Genomic DNA, 18,146 nt, shown 5'->3' on the forward strand with positions numbered 1-18,146 from the left:
TTTCCTTACCCCTCACTTGGCCTTGGCTTCTCCACCTTTTAAAAGGGCAATGACCTCGGATCTTTATGAGATGAGGCTCTCTCTCTGGGAGAGGAGTACGTGGGGCACTGACTAGAGTCGGGGTGGGGGTACTGGGGGGTGGTAGGGTCTAGTTCATGTCTGTAACAATGTGACCTTGAGTAAGACACTGGGGGTCCCAGGTCCATGGGAAAAAACGAGGACATTTGTCTTCTCGCAGTCCCTTTGGATTCGGAGGTTCTTTTACTTTGTTTTAGAGATTTTAAAGTGAATTTCTACCTGTATAGTTCAGTGAAGTGAAGAAGTTATCGGAGCATAAGCTTCAGGAGAAATGGTCCTGTGGCTGTCACTTTGCCCAGCGTAGTATTTGGTACAACCTAACACTTGTTGAGTGAAGGAAGGAAGGAAGGAGGGAGGGAGGGAGGGAGGGAGGGAGGGAGGGAGGGAAGACAGTTAGACTTTTTCAAATCCATGAGGAGTGAGGGTAGCTCTGTCCAGGTCCCCTTGAGATTTGGCCTTAAATCCTCTCCAGGGTCACCCCTGACTTTAGGGAAGGGTTAGGAAAATGACAGAGCGGATCAGGCTCCTAGTCACCAAGGGATGAGACATCTTGTCATTTTAATCAGGTGTTTACAAAACAACGTCAAGAGCACTGTTTTTTTGGCTATCTTTTGAATTGTTATCTTCCGTGTGTTTAATCATTTTATATGTGGCCCACTACACTCTACTTACGTCCCTTGCCACCCTCGCAAAGTCAGGAAACCCTCAATTGCTGCTCAGGAAGTTTTGTTTGAGGCCTGTTCCTGTTACCCAGAGAAGGCTTCAATTGCTGAAGTAATTACAGGTGCTAACCAAGGCAGAAGTGGAATTAAGATCCGAGGATGGCTAGAGAGATGGCAGCTGGCCTGCTGTAAATTATTTATGTGTGAACATTGTGTGTGTGTGTGTGTGTGTGTGTTGAGGGTTAAACCCAGGGCCTCATGCATGCTAGATAAGGAATTTAATGCTGAACCCAAATTATTATTTTTTAAATATTTATTTATTATTTATACATATTCTGCTTGCATGTGTGCCTGCCCGCCAGAAGAGGGTACCACATCTCATTGTAGATGGCTATGAGCCACCATGTGGTGGCTGGGAATTGAACTCAGGACCTTCAGAAGAACAGACAGTGCTCTTAACCTCTGAGCCATCTCTCCAGCCACCCCTAAGTTATTTTTTTAAGGCAGATCCTTTGCGGAAATAGAAGACAAAGGTCTGAGCTAGAGACTTGGGGATTAGCAGACGGCTCTCTTAAATTTCTTGTTCCCGAGCATAGGGATTATTACAGCTTTATTTTTTCTTTGCTGGTAGCATCTGTAAAAACCATCTCTCATCCAGGCGGTGGTGGCGCACGCTTTTAATCCCAGCACTCGGGAGGCAGAGGCAGGTGGATCGCTGTGAGTTCGAGGCCAGCCTGGTCTACAGAGTCCAGGACAGCCAAGGCTACACAGAGAAACCCTGTCTCGAAAGGCCAAAAAAACCAACAAAGCAAAATAAAAAACACCTCTCATCTACTGTCTAGTGGTTGGGCCTGTATTTCTATTTCCTGTTTTATCTCTTGGTACAAAAATGTATGAAAATTTCTTTCACATTCGGCGTCTTATGTATTGTAACTTGATGAAGCTATGAAAACTCTCCCAGATTTCCCAAAGATGGCTCACTGGGAAAAGGGAGCCAGGTGACCTGAATTTCATCCCGAGCATCCACAGTGGAGGAGGGAACTCCTGCAAGCTGCCATTTGACCTTCTCATTCAGTGTGTGTGTGTGTGTGTGTGTGTGTGTGTGTGTGTGTGTCCGGTCATGTGCACACCCACACACATAAATAACTTGGATCCCTGAGGTCAAGGCTAGCCTGGTCGATAAGGCAAGTTCCAGGACAGCCAAAGCTGCGTAGAGAAACCCTGTCTCAAAAAACCAAAAAAAGAAGAAAGGAAATCTGACCTCAGATTTTTAAAATCAGTGGCATTGTTAGGTTTGGTTAGAGACTCAATAATAAAATCTATGTTTCTCTGGTGATGATGATTTCCTCCTCTTTTGAGGCGGTGTCTCCAGTGTCCCTGGCTGGACTTGAACTTGAACTTCTGATCCTCCGTCACCTCTTCAGTGCTGGGAGTACTGTGCGCCACCATATCTGGCTTATGTGGTGGAAGGACTGGAACCCAGGGCTTTGTGCATACAAGTACTCTACCAGCAGCATCACATCCCTATAGTTAAGGTTGGTTTGGTTGGTTGGTTTTGGTTTTTCCAGAAAGGGTTTCTTGGTGTATCCCTGGCTGTCCTGGAGCTCACTCAGTAGACCAGGCTAGCTTTGAACTCATAGAGATCCACCTGTGTCTGCCTTCCGAGTGCTGGGATTAAAGGTGGGCGTGCCACCACCTCTGGCTGTTTGTTTTTTGTTTTGTTTTCTTTTTTTGGTTTTTTTTCAAGACAGGGTTTCCCTGTGTAGCTTTGGCTGTCCTGGAACTCACTTTGTAGACCAGGCTGGCCTCGAACTCACAGAGATCCACCTGCCTCTGCCTCCTGAGTGCTGGAATTAAAGGCATGTGCCACATCGCCTGGTTTTAAGTGTGTGCGTGCACGGCACAGGCACACCACAGATGGGTGCGTGGCCTGTGGGCTCCACCGGGGCTGGAGTTACATGGGTCGTGAGCTGGGAGCTGGGCAGCTGATGTGCTGTTTTACATCACCAGCGTGCAAACACATTCCGTTTCTCTACAGCTTAATTTTTGTTTGTTTTGGTTTTGGATGCCAGTCATTCTAATGGGTGTGAAACAATATGTGCTTGTAATATGCATTTCCCTAGCGACTATCAGTGTTGCGCTTCTAAATTGGTAATTTGTATATCTTTGGAGAAATGACCAAGGTGTTTGCTTTTTTTTTTTTGTTTTTTGTTTTGGTTTTTTTTTGTTTTTGTTTTTTAAGACAAGGTCTCTCTGTGTTAGCCTTGGCTGTCCTGGACTCACTTTGTAGACCCTGTTGTCCTCGAACTCACAGCGATCCACCTGCCTCTGCCTCCCGAATGCTGGGATTACAGGCATGCGCCACCAGGCCTGGCTGTGTTTGCTTTTTTGAGTGTGAAATGAAGTCTCACTTTGTAGCTCTGGCTGGTCTTGAACTTGTGTTGATCTTCCTGTTTTTTTCATTTTTTTTTTAATGGGGTCTCTGTACATTGCCTGCCTGTCCTGGAACTCATTATGTAGACCAGACTGGCCTCAAAGTTACAGAGATCTGCCTGCCCCTGCCTCTAATTGCTGGGATTAAAAAACATTATGCTTTACCTGTTTGGTGTTTCTTTGTTTTGTTTTGTTTTGATTTTTTTTTTTGTTTTTTTGTTTTTGTAGCAGAGGCTGGCCTTGAACTCTGTGTAGCAGAGGCTGGCCTTGAGCTCTCTATGTAGCAGAGGCTGGCCTTGAACTCTGTGTAGCAGAGGCTGGCCTTAAATACCTGGTGGTGATGGCAGATGCACTGCCATTGAGCTATATAAGACCTAGCCCATGGTAAAAGTTTTTTAGTATTTGGGGGTAGGGTGGAGGAGTATAGTTTTTGTGATTATACTGGAGATATTATTAGCACCCTAATTTTTTACAATTTGGTTTGAGTTGATATCAATTTGACTTTAGAGATGTAAGAGCCATGCTTCTGTATAGCTCTATCTCCTCTTTTATGATGCTACTGCCATTCAGATCACAGCTTTTTAATATGTGTATGGAAGGGTAATAATTGTCTTTTATTATTATATTTTAAACTAAAAAATTGAGACCTAAAGTCAAGTGGTGGTGTTCATGCCTTTAATCCCATCACTCCAGAGGCAGAGGCAGGTAGATCTGTGAGATCGAGGCCAGTCTGGTCTACAAAGTGAGTTCTAGGACAGCCAGAGCTGCATAGAGAAACCTTGTCTTGAAGTGCCCACTGCCAACCCCAGAGACCTAAAAAAAAAAAAAATAAATCTAATTACTTAAGTAGTTAACCAGTATATTTTATTTCCTCATGTAAATTTGAGTTATCTAGCATACCTTTTTATTTTTTTTAAAGGATTTATTCATTTATTATGTATACAGTGTTCTGTCTGCATGTACAGAGGACACCAGATCTCATTACAGATGGTTATGAGCCACCATGTGGTTGCTGGGAATTGAACTCAGGACCTTTGGAAGGGCAGCCAGTGCTCTTAACCTCTGAGCCATCTCTCCAGCCCTAGCATATCTTTTTATTATCTTATGGCTTTATGAGTATTTTGCCTGTATGTATATATATGTGTGTATATATGTACACACACACCACATGGATGATCAGAATTACAGTGAGCCATGCGTCGCCATGTGGGCAGTGGGAACTGAACCCAGGTTTTCTTCAAGAACAACAAGTGTTTTTAACTCCCGAGCCATCTGTCCAGCTCACCTGGCATCCTTTCCTCTCATTCTGAAGGAGGAGTATTTTTTTGTAGGCTGTGTTTGCTGTCTCTCATTCTCTCAGTTTTTGTTTATCTGGTTTAAGTTTTTGTTTTACCTTCCATTTCTTGAATGATAGTTTTGCTGGGTATAGATGTTTTATTATTGGTGCCCCTCCCTTTTTTTTTGAGGCAGGGTCCTACTGTGTAACCTAGACAAGCCTCAAACTTGCCATGATCATCCTTCCTCAGGCACCTGAGTGCGCGTTACAGGTTATGTCCCAACATGCTTGGCCTATGAGTCTTTCTCATTTAACTTTTCAGGATTTTTTTCTCATGTTTTTTTTTAGCTGCTACAGTTTCTGAGGATAAATCAATACAGTGTTACAGAGGGCCCCTTGTGTATGATATATGGCATCTCTTGTTGCTGTCAATACCGCTTTTTTCTTTGTCTTTTGATAGTTTAATTATGATGTATCTTTTGGGGGGGGGTTCTGGACAAGGTTTCTCTGTGTAGCCTTTGCTTTCTTACTTTGTAGACCAGGCTGGCCTGGAACTCAGGGATTTGACTGCGATTTGACTGCTTCTGCCTCCCAAGTGCTGGGATCAAAGACTCACCGGTCTTAAAGATATGTTTATTTTATGTACATGAGTGCTGTATCTGCATATACACCTGCATGCCAGAAGAGGGCATCAGATCCCAGTGTAGATAGTTGTGAGCCACCATGTTGTTGCTGGGAGTTGAACTCAGGACCTCTGGAAGAACAGTCAGTGTTCTTAACTGCTGAGCCATGTCTCCAGGCAGGTTTTGTTTTGTTTAATATTTGTTTTTCTTTCTTTCTTTCTTTCTTTTTTTTTTTTTTCGAGACAGGGTCTCTCTGTGTAGCCTTGGCTGTCCTGGACCCGCTTTGTAGACCAGGCTGGCCTCGAACTCACAGCGATCCCCCTGCCTCTGCCTCCTGAGTGCTGGGATTAAAGGGGTGCGCCACCACACCTGGCTATTTTGTTTAATATTTATTTTATGTTGAATATATGGGTGCTTTGCTTGCATGTATGTATGTGTAGGTAAACATACACATACACACATGTGTGTGTACACCATGTGTGTGCCTAGTGCTCACAGAGTCCAGAAGAGATCACTGGATCCCCTCGAACTAGATTATGAATGGTTATGAGCCGCAAGGTGGGTGCTGGGACTCGAACCTGGGTCCTCTGCAAGGGCAGCTGGTGCTCATCACTGATGAACCATCTCTCCAGCCCCAAAATGATCATTTTTACTAAAACAAAACACCAGCAGCCATCTCTCATTTGGAAACGACTTCAACAGCTCAAACTATAGTTCAAATAAAGCATTTCCCCCAATTTGTTTGAAAGGAGGTCTCTTTGTGTAGCTTAGGCGTCCCTGGAACCCGCAATCCTTCTGCCTCAGCCTCCCTCCCTTCAGAGAACCCGCCAGAGATGCGTGCCACCGTTGCCCAGCTGGCTTCCTCTCCTCATTTGAGTATGGCTCTGTGAATGGCCTCTTAGTAACGTACATAGCCTGGGAGCTTATGGAATACTTTAAAAAAGCACCTGAAGATTTCAGATTCTTAGGACTTTCTCCAGCTCACCCTGACTCTCCTGCCCTCCAGGAAGTGGGCGTTGGGTGCGGCTTAGTAACACAAGGTGCAGCTGTGGCACTGGGGTCTATCTTTAATTTATAGAAGGGGCAACCAGACCTCAGAGAGTGTGGTATTTCATGTGGTTTTGACTAGAGGAGCCAAGAGTGGACTCAGTGCTTTCTGACTCCAAGGACTTTCCACACTCTGCTTTTTTTTTTAAGTGTGTGTGTGTGTGTGTGTGTGTGTGTGTGTGTGTGCGCGCGCGCAGACATACGTGGTACGTAAGAGTACTTACACACGTAGCGTCATACGTGTGTCTCGTCTTGGGAGCTGGTCTCTCCTGCCACCTTGTGGGATCTGAGGTTCAACCTTACGTCATCTCTCTCCCCACTGAGCCATCTTACTGGCCCGCAATAAGCTACCTGGGTTCCAGTATTGATCCTAAGTCTGCCATTCATTAACTCTGTGACATTGGCAGGTTGTTGATACACGCGTATATTTCTCTGTATGAGCAGGGTGGTAACAGTAGACCTAGGTTACTCAGGCAATTGTGAGGATTAAGTGGTTGGTTCCTTTACTCAGCCAATCTGTCCTCAGAGTCATTAGCATAGCTCGGAAGATTGAAAGCGGTTGTTACAAAGGATGAAACAGTCTTATCTGAAGGCCAGAGGGTTCAGGAACTCTTTCCAGGAGCCAGACTCCAAGGCTAAATATGTATTTCTTCTCCCTCAACCCCTTGGAAACAAAGTCTCACTATGTAACCCAGGCTGGCCTGGAATTCACTATGTAGCCCAGGGTGGCCTTAAACTTGTAGAAACCCACCACTCGTCCGGCATGGTGGCGCACGCCTTTAATCCCAGCACTTGGGAGGCAGAGGTAGGCGGATCGCTGTGAGTTCGAGGCCAGCCTGGTCTACAAAGTGAGTCCAGGACACAGCCAAGGCTAACACAGAGAGACCCTGTCTCGAAAAACCAAAAAAAAAAAAAAAAAAAAAAAAGAAAGAAAGAAAGAAAAAAGAAACCCACCACTCCTGTTTCCCAAATACAGGGATTAAAGGATTGTGTTACTACCCTGATCAAATGTGTAATTCGTACTGTTTCACAATGTCAGCGGTACACTCTGCTCTCTACATACGTACTCTGATATAGAGTCCTGACAATGTTTTTCTCTTTCTAGAGGAACCAGACTAGCTTCTCCCAGTGGGTTCCAATATGCAGCCAACTGGTATCAGTATCTTCTACCCAAAGACAGTGGGGCAGGACTCCGGCCAGCATATCCCAGGTAAAGTTTGTTCTTTCTGTTGGTATGAGACCCTATTATTTATGTGCAAACCACACTGTGGATGGAGAAGGCCCAGGAGACCACTCTGAGTCTCTGTGGTCTGTTCACTATGGTGTCCAGGGCGTTGCTTCTAAATTCCCAGCAGTGGAGCTCAGCCTAGGATACCACGTCACAGTCTGATGGTTTTTACTGTTAGGGACTTTTTCCAGATATTCATCTTAGTTAACTTTTCAGTTTTCTTTTTGAAATTACTATGTGCTACTTTTCCTTGGGTGACAAAATATTTCCTTTTCTTTTTATGAACATAAAATCCAGGATGTGGTTATTTAAGGCCTTAGTTCCATTGATTGTATGGTTGTTGTGATGCCTTGAACCTCGCGCTCTTTAAAGGGTTTTAGTTTCTTAATTATTTTGTCAGTCATATAACACTTTTTAAAAAAAGATTTACTTATTATTATGTATACAGTGCTCTGCCTGCATGTACACCTGAAGGCCAGAAGGCATCAGATCACATTATAGATGGTTATGAGCCACCATGTGGTTGCTGGGAATTGAACTCAGGACCTCTGGAGGAGCAGTCAGTGTCCTTAACCTCTGAGCCATCTCTCCAGCCCTGTTTTTTGTTTTTCAAGATGGGGTTTCTCTGTAGACCAGGCTGGCCTCTAACTCAGGGATCCACCTGCCTCTGTCTCCTGGGTGCTGGGATTAAAGGTGTATGCCACTACCACTGCCTGGCTTAGTCATTTAATACTTTAGTAATAAAGGAAATAAAAATCACCTGTTACTTCAAATCTGAAAATGTCAATATTTTCATCTCTGCTGGGTCTCTTCCATTCTTTATGGAAATGTGTGCATATTAATTTTTCCCTTAAGTACCCTGACAGGGGTGGAGTATGGCTCGTTTCTTGCATGCATGGGAGACTGAAAAAAAAAAAAGGAAATAGTTAAGTACCTTAACAAATACCAAATATGCATAGAATTATATATTCTGGTGGCTTTTCATTTCCTAAAACAGGCATTATTTATGCTGTTTAAATAGTTTTTGTTAGCTGGCGTGGTGGTGCATGCCTTTAATCCCAGGCAGAGGCAGGCGGGCATTTGTAAGTTCAAGGCCAGCCTGATCTACAAAGCAGTCCAGGACAGCCAAGGCTATACAAAGAAACCCTGTCTTGCGGGGGGTGGGGGGGGTGGGGGCAAAAACAAAACCAACTAAACAAAAAAATAGTCTTTGTTATTGAACTTGTAAATTTTTGTTTGTTTGTTTTTGTTTTTCGAGACAGTGTTTCTCTGTTATCTTGGCTGTCCTGAACTTGCTTTGTAGACCAGGCTGGCCTCAAACTCATAGCGATCTGCCTGTGCCTCTGCCTCCCGAGTGCTGGGATTAAAGGCATGTGCCACCACGCCTGGCTGTTAATTCCTTTTTTGGCATTATGTTTCTTAACATATTTTTTTTTCTCTTCCTTTTTTTTGAGATGGCTTTTCTCTATATAGTCCTGGCTGTCCAAGATCTAGCTCTGTAGACCAGGCTAACCTTGAATTCAGAGATCTGCCTGCCTTCTGCCTCCTGGTACTAGGATCAAAGGGATATGCCACCATGCCCAGTATATTTTTTCCATATTTTTAATAGGGAGTTTGAGCACCCTAATTATCACAAAGAAGTGTAGTCAAGTACTCTTTGGCTCGCTTATTTTACTTAAGATTTTTAAAGGTTTATTCATACTGTAGTAAGGAACAGGATTTCATCTTGTGCGGGCTGGCCTCTCAGTCCGTTATGTACCATATTTTCCTTATCCACGGATTCGTTGGCTGTTTGGGTAGCTTCTGCTTCTTGTGAATAATGGTGAAGTGCACATGGGTGTGCAAAGATCTCTCTGAGACTTTTGGATGTGTGTTCAAATTAGATTGCTAGATTATGTAATAATCCTCTTGATGGTGCTCGACTCCAATAATCATTATGGCATTATTGCTTGGGTTGGTTTCCTCGTTCTGTGGCTCCTCCTACATTTACTGACTGAGGATTTATTTACTGAGATGGGTCCTTACTTTATAGACCAGGCTAACTAACCTTCAGCTCAGAGCTCCGCCTGCCTCTGCCTCTGCAGTGCTGGGATTAGAGGCGTGTGACACCACACCCAGCTTTGTAACTGCTATTTTTACTATTTATGTTTTGTAACTGCTATTTTTTATTACTGTTTAAGCTCATGCTGCATGAGTAAACTTTAGTCTCACTACAGAGCGAAAATTAAAAAATAAAAAATTGCCTGAGCTACCTTCACCAAGTTGCAACCTCTCCCTTGGTTCTTCACTTCCTCGTCTATGATGTGAAAAAGTTGGACCAGGAGACCTCTGTAGCGTCTTCCAGCCTCAGTGTTATTCTAAGTTACTCCTTAATTCTTCAGTTGCCTTTTCTCCAAGCTAAACAACTTGAGTTCATTTTAACCTTTCCACTAGGACCTTTTATTCCTCCCTTTGATCATGCTGTGGTTCTTTTCTGGACCTTCGCCAGGCTGTCCTTCTCTTTGAACAAAGTAGAAGAAAAAAAAATCTACCTAGTTTTTATTGAGTACTGATTCCATGCCCAGAATGGCGCTGAGCACTGGGGCAGAGAATAAAGGAGTCTAAGTGGGCTGTTCCCTGGTGGAGCTTACATTTTTGCTCAACTGTGAGACACACGTACCCACAGCATTCAGAGCTGCCTGAGCCTGTGTCTGCCCCACTGCACCCCCCAAGCATGGAGGCCTCTCGTTTTCCAGACCGTTTTGGTTGTTGTTGTTTTACTTACTTATGATTTATTTGTTGACTCATGTGTCCCAGGCTGGTCTTGGACTCATCGTATAGGTGAGGATGACCTTGAACTGTTGTGCCTGCCTCTGTCTCTGAGTCCCGGCTTTATAGCCCTGCACCACTACACCAGCCTTGCGTGATTGATGCTGAGGACAGAGCCTAGGGCTTCCTACATAGCTAGCCAAGCAGCCCCAGCCCTAAGGCTTTTTGGAAATGGGAAATAACTGTGGAATTGCTTTTCAGTTTTCACTTTATTCTGTGTGTGTGAGTGCAGGTGTACGTGTGCCACAGTTCTCATGGGAAAGTGAGAGGGCGGCTCTCAGGAGTTCACTCTTGCCACCTTGTGGGATCTTGACTGAACTCAGGTTTTCAGGTTTGAGTGCAAGGGCCTCTGCCTGCTGAGCCTGCTTGCTCCTGTTGTGTGAAATCTTACATTCTTTTCATTCATTCACATATTTATTTATTTATTTATTTATTTATTAGAGTCTCATTATGTAGCTCTGGCTGTCCTGGTCGGGCTGGCCTTGAACTCACGGAGATCTGCCTGCCTCTGCATCTTGAGTGCTATGATTAAAGGGCTGTGCCATTACTGCCTGGCAGAGAAGGCCTCTTTGAAAAAGTAATATTCCAGCCCGGTATGGTGGCACATGCTTTTAATCCCAGCACTTGGGAGGCAGAGGCAGGTGGGTCCCTGTGAGTTTGAGGCCAGCCTGCTCTATAAAGCGATTCCAGGACAGCCAAGATTGCATAGAGAAACCCTGACTCGAAAAACCAAAAAAAGAAAAAGAAAAAAAAAAAAGAAAAGAAAAAAAAAGAAAAAGAAAAAGTAATATTCCATTATTCTGGGCAATTTTGTTTATTACTATCTCTTTAGTTTGAAAGGTAAAACATTGAGGTGTTCCAAGGTCGTTTTTGAAGGAAGCAAAGGCAGAAGGATGGTCTGAAATGTACATGTGTGCCTGTGGATGTGCATGCAGGGCATTAGGAAGGCGCTGTTCCTGGCATGTCACAGATTCTTCAGCGGTTCAGTAAAGTAGGTAGAAGGAATCCATTGACCACTGGGGAGCTCTGGGGATGGAGAAGGATGTCTAACCACACTGCGGGGGCAGCCCAGCACTTGCTCAGGCTCCACCCTCCGCATTCTTTGAGGCAGTGTAAGGGCTTTGTGTTCAGATGGGCCATTACGCTGATGTACGTGACGTCATGGGAGGTGCTCTGTGTTTAGTCTGTAGTTCACAAAGCCTGCTTGGTACTTGAGAATTAAAGCCCAAGTGTCCCTGGGACTGCAGAGGAATTCTGACTAATCTTTTTTATTCTTGTTTGGAAAGAAATACAAATAGTACTATTCCACAATGAGAAACTATTTTTCCTTTATTAAGATAAAACAGGAAAATCATTGTTAATTCTATTTATCCCTTCTCTCTTTGGAATAAACCAGAATTGAAGGATTAACCCTTTACTCCCTCCTATCTTTTATCCTCCCCCTTTTCTTTTGAGACAGTATCCTTGCTATTACTTGCTATGCATGTAGACCAGGCTGGCCTCAAATTCAGAGATCCACCTGCCTCTCTGTCTCTCGAGTGCCTGGAGTAAAGACATATACCACCATGCCCTGCTCCCCCCCCCAACCCCTTTTAGCTGTAAAGGCAATTAAAACATTACTGGGAATTTGGACATTGAGTTCCCAAACTTACCCATAATTCGTTCTTCCCTTCCCTCCTTTCCCTCTGCCCTCCTCCCTGGTCCTGCTGTGGTACAGGAGGGCAAACCCAAGGCCTGGCCGTGTTAGGCAGCGGTCTGCTACTGAGCTTCACTCCTCGTCTGCGACTCACAATTCCAGTTTAACCGAAGAACCCTTTCATTTCTGTGTGGCTCCCTAGATTTACCCACACTTGTGTTCATGATTTTGTTTGTAATTTCACTTATATTTTTAAAATTAAACAGTGCTGTGTTTTTCATGTTAGTCGTTAGTATAGATTGTGGACTTTGAGCAGACGGTGACAGTCAAAGTAGGTCGTTGTAATAAATAAAGTACGCTCTGGTGTGGGATGCTGGCAGAGGGAGAGAGTGTGTGTGGAAAAGGAGGAAAGTGTATATGGGTACCCGGTGCTTTCCGCTCAGTTTTGCTGTGAACCTAAAACCATATTAAAAATAACAGTATAGGCGGATGTGGCCGCCTATGTCTTTCTTTAATCGCAGCACTCAGGAGGCAGACCGAGGCAGGTGGATCTCTGTGAGTTCAAGGCCAGGACATCCAGAGGCACATGGTGAGGCCCTGTCTCACAACAACAACAGCAGTAATCTCAGCCATCTAGTGACTTTGAGGCTAGCCTGGTTCACATGAGACCCTTTCTAAAAATAAATAAAAAATGAAGAAAAACATCAATGGCATGTTGTAGCACAGGGTGGGCAGCATCGCAAGACCTCAATTAAAATCTCAGACTTTGAAAATTTCATCCAGGGCAGAATGGTTTGGCGTACAAGTACAACGCCCTGGGTTTGGTCCTCGCTTTTCTATTTTTGCGAGTGGTTGTACCTTAATTTACTGTCTCTTAATGGATATTTTTATTTTTACTCTTATAGAGCTTACATGTAGTTTTCTCTTTAGAAATTTATGTTTCAAACTGTATTCTTGATTATATTAATACTAACTGAATAGAATTGTAGAGTGGATTAAAGAAGGAAATCTATGTAAAGCATTTAGCGTAGCCCTGGCACATGACCGTAATTGGCTGGGTACTGCCACACTGTTGCCAAAGGCAGTGTGACTATGAAAGGAAGGCACTTGTGATCTGGTGGTGACTGTGACCTCGTTTACTTAATGAGTACCTGTTTTGGGGATGCACTTTCCATACTTTTCCCATTCGGGCCTCACCATAACCAAAGTGCAGCAAGGTGTCAGTGGCTACTGAGATTTTAGGTGGCAGAAGCAGGGTTTGTTTGTTTTCCTTGTTTTATTTTAAAATTTATTTTATTTTATGATCATTGGTATTTTATCTGCATGTGTGTCTGTGTGAGGGTGTTAGATCTTCTAGAACTTACAGACGGTTGTGAGCCACCATGTGGTTGCAGGGAATTGAACCTGGTTTCTCTGGAAGAGCAGCCTGTTCTCTTAACCGATGAGCCATCTCTCCAGTCCCAAGTTTACTTGTTTATTTTGGTTTTTCGAGACAGAATTTCTCTGTGTAGTCCTGGCTGTCCTGGAACTCACTTTGTAGACCAGGCTGGCCTCGAACTCACAGAGATCCGTTGGAATTACAGGCATGCACCATCATACCCGGCTACATGGAAACGTATTACAGTTCTCTTTCCTATTATAATTTTATTTCTCTGATTAGACTCAGATTTAGTCTAATGTATTTCTAGGGTTGAATCCTTTTATTTCTTCAATAATAATAATAATAATAATAATAATAACAACAACAACAACAACAATATTTTATTATTTATTATTTTTATTTATATAAAATTATTATTATTATTATTATTATTATTATTATTATTATTATTAAATTTTGTTCTTTGGGACAGTCTCACAGCTGGTACTGAACTCACAGCAATCCTCCTGCCTTAGCCTTTCAGAAGTCACAGGTATGAGCCACCACATCCAGCTTCACAGATTTAATGGCTAGTTACTGAACATCTGCCATGTAGACGCCGTGCTGGTTGCTGATCTTGGGTCCTCCTGATGATCCCTCACCAGAAGCTGGGCTAAGCAAGGTCGGGGAGGATCATCCAGAGCAGCTCCAGGTGTGTTCACTTTGCTGCGTCATGCTCAGTGTTGCTTAGATCTGTCTGTTCTTCCTCCAGTCGCCCCAGATGAGTCAGTCTCAAATCTGTGTGGGATCAGAACACATTGTTGGACTGGATGCACCGCAGAGTAGGAAGTACCACACCACAAGTAAGGTGAGCGTGTTCTCTGCTGTAGGCTGCCTTAAGTGAGTGTAGATGGTGACGTTCAGGCTTTACCTGAGGTACAGAGGTGGTAAGAGACACACTGACTGAGGATGTGAACTTGTGTCATCTGAGCTTATATCTGAGTTTCTTCCACTGTAGGCTCTTGTCTAGAAAGTATTTTAGAGGTAAACAATTTTTTTTGAGGTAAACATTTTTTTTAAATAGATTTTATACAAGTTAAAAACAGTGGTTTGTTACCTTGCAAGACTTTCTTATTGGGTGAATAATCTACTTTTCTTTGGAGAGGTGTTAGAACAGGTTTTCCTGGGATTTCCCCCTTCCTCTCTCCTTCCTCTCCTCCTTCCCCTCTTTTTCCTCACCCTTTCCCTGTCCCTTCCACTTACCCTCTCCTCCCGGCCCTTTGCCCTTCTCTTACAGTTCCCTCTCTCCCCCTTCTTTCCCTCTTAGTTTTTATTTTATGTGTAATGAATGTTTTGGCCTGCACATATGCTTGTGCACCATGTGCGAGCCTGGTGCCCTCAGAGGCCGGAAGAAGGCACCATATTCCCTATAAGCAGTTGCTAGCTGCTCTGGGGGTGCTGGGAACTGAACCCAAGTCCTCTGGAAGAGCAGCAAGTGTGGTTAGCCACTGAGCTACCTCACCCTTTTCCGTGTCACGTGTACTCTAACACCTCAGGGCTGCTCTTTCCTGACTGTGGGATCACAGGTGCATGGTTGTGGAGGTGGCTGTGTCTTGCTCTATAATCTGGAGGATGTCTGTTAGAAACAGTTTCAGATGTGTTTGCACCCTGAGGGCTCTGAGTCTGGCTCCATGAAATATCACTTGCTTAGCATTTGTGAAGCCCTGGTTTGATCCCCAGCACTACAGTAAAACAGAACAGAGCACTCAAAGCAAGCAACCAACCAAGTCCCCCAGATCATTAAAAGAAATCAAGAGGAGCTGGGCGTAGTGGTGTGCGCCTTTAATCCCAGCACTCGGGAGGCAGAGGCAGGCAGATTGATGTGAGTTCGAGGCCAGCCTGGTCTATAAAGCAAGTCTAGGACAGCCAAGGCTACACACAGAAACCTTGACTCGGGGCGGGGGGGGGGGGGGGCAGGAGAAGGGAAAAAAAAAAGAAGAAAAAAAAAGAAATCAAGAGGTCAGGCAGAAAACAACTCATAGTGAAAAGAGATCTAAGCAATAAAAGTGCCCTTTGAACGAATAAATGAAAGCATTCTGTTTAGAAATTTTCTTGTAGCTAATTTTGATTTCTTTCCTTTTGGTTAAGTAGCTCCCTACTACCCAGGACTTCCCGCAGCCTGTTGAGGAGAAGGTTGGTCCCTTCACGAAGATGATAGAGGCCATGGGATTCACTGGGCCGTTGAAGTACAGTAAATGGGTAAAGCATTCTACATTCCTTTGGCTCTGTTCTTGCTGTTGCTCATAGATTTTGTTTTAAAGCTTCTGGTCTGTGAAATTCATACATTCGTTTGAGAATTCCCTCAGAATGCATCCCTCTGCCCTCCTTTCAAATTTAAGAGGTAGATAAGACCAAGGTGTACCCCTTCAGCCTGATTCTTTGCTCCCTGGGTGTCCCCAGGAGCTGGCAGGGTGTGAGGTGAAGTTTTCAGGCCCTTGCTTCCTTGCACGACAATGACAGCATGGAGATGAGTTTAAAGGGACAGACGGGCCAGCTGTTCCCGTGGGCTGCGTTCCTCAGGAGACATTGTTCTCTGGTCAATTTGTTTTCATCATTGATTTTTAATAGGCCACTCTAGTGACTGTCTTTAAAATTTTATAAGTAAGCATTTCTGAAAAATTGATCTCGCTGGGCGTGGTGGCGCACACCTTTAATCCCAGCACTCAGGAGGCAGAGGCTGGCGGATCGTTATGAATTCAAGGCCAGCCTGGTCTACAAAGTGAGTCTAGGATAGCCAAGGCTACATAGAGAAACCCTGTCTCAAAAAACCAAAAATAAATAAATAAATAAATAAATAAATAAATAATTGATCTCTCGACTTACCATGATACATATTATGAGGGCTGGTGAGATGACTTAGTGGCCAACAGCACCTGTTTTTCCAGAGGACTTGGGCTTAAGTCCCAGTGCCCACATGGCAGCTCATAACTGTCTATAACTCCAGTTCCAGACGATCTGACACAGACATACATACAGGCAAAACACCAATGCATATAAAATAAAAATTAATAATAAAAAAACCATATTGTGAAGGGATATTTCCTAGCTAGCTGGTCACTTCTAGTCAGCTGTGCTGGTCTCCCACATTATCTATTATTCAGAAAGTTCTGTATGAACGACTGTCCTCCCAGCACAGCACTGACCTGCTTTCTTACTCGAGCTATGGTCTCACCTAGTATGGCCATTTTCCTGTTTCATTATAGAGGAGTGTCTTTTAGTGCCTTCCAGGGTTGTTAAGATGCTGGACTTAACCCGATAATTTAAAAGTTATCAGTCAGGGCAAGTGAATACAAGGCATCAGGGGAGATTTCTCAAGGAAGTATCATAACTACTCAAAACCTCCGAGGAAAGTGCCACACACACCTCTGGTGTTTTGTTACTTGAGACAGGGTCTCACTTTGTGGCATTGGCTGGGCCAGAATGGAACTTGCTTGTAGACTAGGCTGGCCTTGAACTCACAGAGCTGTGCCTGCCCAGGGCTGGGATTGAAGAAGTGTTCCATCATGTCTAGCCAGATATACTCCTTTAACAAGATGAATTCAAGTTAGATTTTCAGTGTTACAATATACTCTGCTTTTGGTTTTTGTTTCTTTGAGCAAGCTTTCATGCGGACCATGGAACTCACTGTAGCCAAGGCTGGTCTTGAACTTCTGATTTCTCCTCCCCTTCCCACTTCACAATGTGCCCCACTTGAATTACAGGCACGTCACATGCACATGCCTGGCCACGTTTGCTTTCCTAGCTTAGTTTATTTTCCCAGCAGTCCTCAGGGCAGCAAGGACAGGTGTCTGTCTGAAATCTCCTGTACACAGGTTCTGAAAAGTCAGCATTGATTGTACACTGTGTTGACAATGGCTTTCAAGTATACACTAAGTGACAGTGATGTTCCTAGCGACCCTGTAGTCTCTTCTAAATCATCAAGGAATTGGTTGTTTTCATAAAAGTCTTAAGTGTGTGTGCAAAATTCTTGACAATTGATAAATTGTTGTTATATTTGGTTACTAACTAGACTTTTCTCCTTGTTTTAAATTTTAATTAGTTTTTTTTGTTTTGTTTTTTCTTTTCCTTTTGAGACAGGGCCTCTTTCTTTCTTTTTTTTCTTTCAGTTTATGGTTTGTTTTGTTTTGTTTTGTTTTGAGACAGCCCTGGCTGTCCTAGAATTCACTCTGTAGACCAGGCTGGCTTCAAATTTGGAGATTTGCCTGCTTGTGCCTCCTGAGCACTGGGATTAAAGGTGTACACTTCTACTCCTAGCTCACTGACAATTTGTAAAATTGTGTGTGTGTGTGTGTGTCTGTGTGTGTGTCTGTGTGTGTGTGTGTCTGTGTGTGTGTGTGTCTGTGTGTGTGCACATGTGCATGCATGCAGTGGAGGGTATGTAGAGGACATAAGGGACTCTGTTCTCACCTTCCACCATGTGGTCCTGGGATTGAACTTACATGTTCAAGTTTGGTAGCAAGCCCCTGTATTCTCTGAGCTGTCCTGCTGATCCTTCCCTCCACTTAAAAAGAAAGTTGTGATTATGCCATTTGTAATACAAAACTAATCCTAAATGAATCTCTGCAAGTTCTAGACAAGGTTGGTCTCAAACTCACAGAGATTCACCTCCCTCTGCCTCCTGAATGCGTGGCTTCAAGGCGTGTGCTCTCTCATCTGCCTCCCCCACTCCCAACCAGAAGAAGGAGGAGGAGGAGGAAGAGGAGGAGGAGGAAATGGAAACAAAGAAAGAATAGATGGGAAAAGTAACTCTTTTATTCATGGCTTAGTGACTGGATTCCACTGGTTGCTTCCATGTGCTTTGTCTAGTCTTATGGGTTTTGAGTTTTTGTTGTTGCTTTTAAGTGATCCCAGGGGTCAAATTGGCCATCATTTGAGGGATTATGAAACCAGTGGGAGATTCTCACTCTTCGTGCTGAGGTTAGCCTCTGCTCTTTC

At 43.9% G+C, this 18,146-nt stretch overlaps 1 protein-coding gene across 3 annotated transcripts in view; it reads left to right on the forward strand.

The window, feature by feature from the left end:
- UQCC1 (ubiquinol-cytochrome c reductase complex assembly factor 1) overlaps positions 1 to 18,146 on the forward strand; it is a 92,736-nt gene that overhangs the window by 346 nt on the left and 74,244 nt on the right. For 2 of the 3 annotated variants that reach the window (XM_084775724.1, XM_084775722.1), the window contains exons 2-4: positions 7,225 to 7,329; positions 13,924 to 14,019; positions 15,303 to 15,410. In XM_084775724.1, coding sequence (XP_084631850.1) covers positions 7,225 to 7,329; positions 13,924 to 14,019; positions 15,303 to 15,410 — 309 coding nt within the window. The remainder of the gene's footprint in view (positions 1 to 7,224; positions 7,330 to 13,923; positions 14,020 to 15,302; positions 15,411 to 18,146) is intronic. The other variant, XM_084775723.1, reaches the window with a different exon arrangement.

Source organism: Acomys minous (genome assembly GCF_964271855.1).
Source record: "Acomys minous genome assembly, chromosome: 3".
NCBI classification, from domain to species: Eukaryota; Metazoa; Chordata; class Mammalia; order Rodentia; family Muridae; genus Acomys; species Acomys minous.